Here is a 5,215-nt window from a genome sequence, read left to right as displayed (position 1 = left end):
TCCATTTCACACCAGGAGGCAAGGTTTAATTTAGAAAAATAGAGCAGAGCACAGAGACTGCCAATCATCTTGCAAATGGTCTAATCTATTTATGGTAATAGTAATAGTAAGACAATTAATTTGACAACATTTTCTATAAAATGCTATACTGCAGTTTTCTGTACTACAGCTTTCTGCCTATGACCTAACTCCAGTCTATTTTAACAGTCCATTTATTAAATCCAGCACAGAATGAAAGTCCTCAAAGTGGGTTTGCTTTCTTATGAGAGCCACAGTGCCATCTAACGTGTACATTTGGTATTTCAGGAGGGCACACTAGAGGACAGCTGAACAGAAGAAATGCAGGGGGGCATCAAGGAAATTCCTTATTTATTTTTTATCACCCTGGATGATCTCTGAGTCCACCTCTTCTGTGCGGGACACCACCTTTCCATCTACAATCTCCTCAACCACCACCCTCGTCCGCTTGCTTACGACTGGTTTAGCTGCAGATGAAATCAGAACAAAAGTTAATCTCTGGTGTGTTTCACTTCTGCAGGCCATAAGCTAAACAAACAAAAAAAAGGTGATGAACTTACGTTTCACTACTTCTGTCTTTTGTATTGTTGTGACGACAGCTCTCCTAGAAGAAAGACCAAAGTTATTTTTATGCATTCAAGAATTAGATAACATAAATGTTAAAAGAATAGTTAGACATTTTAGGAAACAGGCTCAATCACAGTCTTGCCAAGAGTTTGATGACAAGATCAATACTCTAATGTCTGTACGTTGAATAAGCTTAGCTTGTGTCAATACCAAAGGTAAAAAGAAAAAAAAAAGACTTGACTAGCACCACTAAAGGTCACTTTCATCCCCTTTTTGAAGGATGTGTTAATAGGTTAGCTGCTATATGTGTTGTTAGATGTTTCTTCTTACCTTTGGACAGAGCCTGGCTAGCTTATTCCACCCTGAGTATAGTCTTTATGCTAAGCTAAGCTCAAGCTTCATATTTACCATATATGTGCACATATTTACTTTGTACTGTGTTATAGAGATATTCATAATACCACTTATAGCTTGCAATAACGACTGCTGTCCAACGGCTAACTGAGCAAACTAGCTTACAGCAGCTTCTGTTAGCAATTGTTGGTTGTTACTCTGGTGATATGCTGTCCCCTACTTGTTTTCGACGCTTCGGTTTGAGATGTGGTCGTTTTTTTTTACATGTTGCACCTTTAACAGTACTTTGATCCAAAGCATAGTGCTAGTTCACTACAGAACAAGTTCCAGCTAGAGATAAATCATCCTTGAAGTTGGACTTTTTGTGACAAACAACTCCCTTACTTTGTATCTTCTCCATCCAGCAGTCTCCTGTACTCAGCGATCTCCATCTCCAGCCTGGTCTTGATGTCCAGCAGAATCTGGTATTCCGTGGCCTGCCTCTCGATGTCCGCCCTCATCTGGCTGAGCTCATTCTCCAGAGAGTTGACCATGGCCTGGAGCTGGTTCAACTGCAGGCTGTAGCGGGACTCTGTCTCTCCCAGTTGGCCCTCCAAGGCAGATTTCTGTACAGGAGAAAAAACACAGAAGAAGGTATGAGAACGGTGTCTTCCACAGTGGACATGTGCATGTGTGCATGTGGGGTCTGACTTACCAGGCTGAGCTGGGACTGCAGCTCAATCTGAAGCGCCTGCAGGGTCCTCTTGAGCTCGTTGATCTCACTTCGGGAGGTCTGAAGGGTCTCTGAGCTGGTTGCCACCTGCTTGTTCAGGTCGTCAAACTGGAAGACATAAAATTAAAAATTAAAATGGTCAATGAGCTATTCAGGCTATTTGGTAATCACTTGACATTGATGTACTGATATAGGATACATCTTGACTTTAATTAAGGCATTGGATGAGATGATATGGGTACTTCCTGTCTCGTTCCCCTCACCTTGACCTTGTACCAGGCCTCCATGTCGCGGCGGTTCTTGTCAGCGATGCCCTCATACTGAGCTCTGATCTCGTCCATGATCACAGACAGGTTATCCTGAGGCTTGGCATCCACCTCCACGTTGACAGACCCTGCAGAAACTTGGCTGCGCATGGCTGCGAGCTCCTACAGGGGGGACAAAAAAGACAACGGTCAGCTAGGTCAAAGGTAACACCCACATTTAGACAAAGATGACTGGTTAAAACGGTGTATTTACCCTTTCTTCCTGAAATTAAAGAAGTGTTACCTATTAGCAACTGAAGACACCTTCACTCAGTTCAGTACACTCAAGGGTCCTGCTGCAACAGCCTAACTTGGTATGACCACTAGCTTACGGTGGCTAACTTTAGCTAATGTAAGAAGTCTGTTGATGGATAGATACTGTGTAATTAATAATACAGAATATTCACTTCACTGCCCCTAGCTTACTTGTGTTGCTTTTACACTAAGTTTTAGAATTTACCATCATCTTGTAGTTTCCCCTTCTGGTCATAGTGGTCGCTTTTAAGCAAAAAGTTAAATTAAATATAATACTAACACAATAATGTTTAAATAAGGGCTCGCTGCAATTATCATATCAATAAAAAAAAATCTTTTTTTTCTGGGGGATGAATTGGGAGATGAATTTTAATGTGTCATTTAGATGAGCTTTTTCAGCATCTCACTTACCAAACAGACTGAACATAAATACAATAAATGTCATCTGAGCTGTCTGGTTATCAGATCATCTCCAATTTTTTGGCAACAGCCTGGAGCCACTAGCGGCACCACCCATGAGGTACACAACTTCAAGGCACAGCACAATCCAAACATTTACCTGTTGTCATTACCTGAGGCAAATTCTGGAAAATAATTATCCATCTGTCAATATGTCTGTCTGTCTCGTGAAAAGCTCTTTTATGTTGTTGTATTTACACTCTGTAGCTGTAAGACGTTCCACTGACAGGTATGGATCAGTTATCTTTCCTTCAGGTCATGCAAAGAAACGATGTACGCGCAGCACAAGATGTATGTTTTGTTTTCCAGTGCAGTTGTCACCATGAAGGCAGGATGTCTTCAGGATGTCACAGAGACGGTGTGATGCTCTCACCTCGGCATGGTTTTTCTTCAGGTAGACCAGCTCCTCTTTCAGACCCTCCACCTGCATCTCCAGGTCTGACCGGGTCGTGGTCAGGTCATCCAGGACCCTGCGCAGTCCGGCGATGTCCCCCTCCACTGACATGCGCACCGCCAGCTCATTCTCAAACCTGTCAACAAAGAAGCACCGAGGGTCATGTTCCTGCACCAGCTCAAATGATGTTACCACCAACAAAAAAACAGACGAAGCGGCGCTCCAGCCGAAACCAGTTACACCAGCTCACACTGCTGATCAGTACACCCCCCGAGACTGAGAATGTGCACACACTGTAGACGGGAACAACTAAACAAATGTGTAACGTCATGTTAAAATTCTGATGTAACCTCTCCACTCACTTCATTCTGAAGTCCTCTGCTGCCAGTCTGCCATTGTCAATCTGCAGCATCAGCCTGGCATTGTCCTGGGTGGCAACACTGATCTAAAAGAAACAGAAGAAAAGTGCATCGTCACCGGGTTCTTATCCACATATAGTGCGACAACAAAGGTGTGAAAGTGATTCAGTGTCTTGAATGTGGGCCGGCAGGGTTTTGTTGATTTTCCTTTACACATGACTTGCTTTTGACTGATGGCATCAGACAATTAATTACATGTGTTAAAGATGGAGAGAAAAAAAGAAGCTTTCGTTTTTAAGTCCAGTGGTCAAACTAACTTGTTCTTTCAGACTTTAACTAGTACATTAATACAAGATCGTTGTTCCTGATATTTTAGAACGGATAACTCTAACACTACTTGCTGGCTCGACTGTTGACTCAGTAAGTCAGCACACAATATGTTAATAGCAAGTCATTATGGTAGGAAATAATTCTTAAGAAATAATAAGTTTTCTACAACTCGATTCATTCTAATCTGCGGTGTATAAACCCACCTTAAACTTTGTTTTCTCACCTTCGTGGTCCCTCAAGTTATACTGTTAAAGCCTGACATTTTAACATTAAAAAAAAACATAAGGACAATAATAATAATGCTATTAAATTGTGTTTTTGGTCAGTTGTATTATTTATAACCCTTTTTTGATAATTTAACTAAATTTAACCAGATTAATTGTTGATAAAGAATCTGTTCATTAGAGCAAAGATGGGAGGAGATGTGATAACCTATTCCATTTTAAAGATTATTTGACAGTTACAGTTAATTGTGTGTGTGTATATATATATATATATATATATATATATATATATATATATATATATATATATATATATATATATATATATATATATATATATATATATATATATATGTAGAGAGAGAGACATATATAAATACATATATATATATGTATTTATATAAAGACATAGTAGTTGACGTGTGTAAAACTATGGGTAGTGTTTACCTTTTTGCGCAGGTCCTCGCAGATGGCCAGGTACTTGCTGTAGTCTCTGGCGGTGGGGGTCTGCTTGTCGTACCACTCCCGGATCTGACGCTCCAGCTGCGCATTGGCGGCCTCCAGGGAGCGCACCTTATCCAGGTACGCGGCCAGACGGTCGTTGAGGTTCTGCATGGTCACCTTCTCGTTGCCTGAAACGGACATGCCGTTGTTGGTTCCTCCGACACCGTAGAACGACCCTGCCATACCGTCGAGGCCGTCGGAGGCGTAGGACACCCGGGTGTTTCTGCCACCTGCACCGCCGTAGACGCTGGTGCCCCCACGCCTGGAGCCGGTCACTGTCTGCACAGACGACACGGACATAGAGGACTTTGTAGGTCGGTACATGTTGACTTATGTTCTGACTCAGTTGCAGCTTTGACTTCCACTTGTCAAACTCCAGGGAGTGATGCGAGCGAGCTACGGCTGAGGTGGACCGGAGGATGGTTTTATAGCCTCCTCCCCGGGAGTGGGAGCGGCCGAACAGGTCGGTAGAAGATGCTCTCCACCATCACATGTGGCCGGCAGGGTGTGGCGGCTTGGCTTTCGGGTTAACTTCAGTTTACTGATACGCAGCCTAACGGCTGTTGAGGAGTGTTGGGCGGGTCGGGCACGCATCATTTCAACTTGTCTTGTAACTGTCACTTTTAATTAAGGATGTCTGATAACCGCAGTCACAGGCAGAGGTGGAGGATTCAAAATTCCTAAAAGCAGTCTGTGGCTAATTTACCTCGACCTCAAACAGCTGGATTTTATGG

General features: G+C 42.7%; 1 protein-coding gene across 1 annotated transcript; it reads right to left on the bottom strand.

Moving 5' to 3' along the window:
• LOC115578798 (keratin, type I cytoskeletal 13-like) lies at positions 1-4,938 on the bottom strand. Its single transcript, XM_030412020.1, has 8 exons — positions 4,425-4,938; positions 3,427-3,509; positions 3,044-3,200; positions 1,915-2,079; positions 1,634-1,759; positions 1,324-1,544; positions 579-622; positions 1-485 (listed from the first exon to the last, which is right to left on the bottom strand). The coding sequence occupies exons 1-8, from the start codon at positions 4,803-4,805 to the stop codon at positions 370-372; spliced, it is 1,293 nt and encodes a 430-aa protein (XP_030267880.1). The 5' UTR covers positions 4,806-4,938; the 3' UTR covers positions 1-369.
• Positions 4,939-5,215: the final 277 nt, after the last annotated feature.

This window comes from Sparus aurata, chromosome 1 (assembly GCF_900880675.1).
Source record: "Sparus aurata chromosome 1, fSpaAur1.1, whole genome shotgun sequence".
Taxonomy (NCBI): domain Eukaryota; kingdom Metazoa; phylum Chordata; class Actinopteri; order Spariformes; family Sparidae; genus Sparus; species Sparus aurata.
Note: the sequence above shows the minus strand (reverse complement) of the source record. Positions and strands in the feature narration are given on the sequence as shown.

Bases quoted from the DNA above. Each gene is read 5' to 3' on its own strand.
- LOC115578798 (XM_030412020.1), bottom strand. From the start codon at position 4,805: ATGTACCGACCTACAAAGTCCTCTATGTCCGTGTCGTCTGTGCAGACA. The intron at 2,080-3,043 runs GTGAGAGCATCA...TCCCCCCTGTAG, and splicing joins TGAAGAAAAACCATGCCGAG to GAGCTCGCAGCCATGCGCAG. The intron at 623-1,323 runs GTAAGGGAGTTG...TCTTTCTTCTAG, and splicing joins CTGGATGGAGAAGATACAAA to GAGAGCTGTCGTCACAACAA.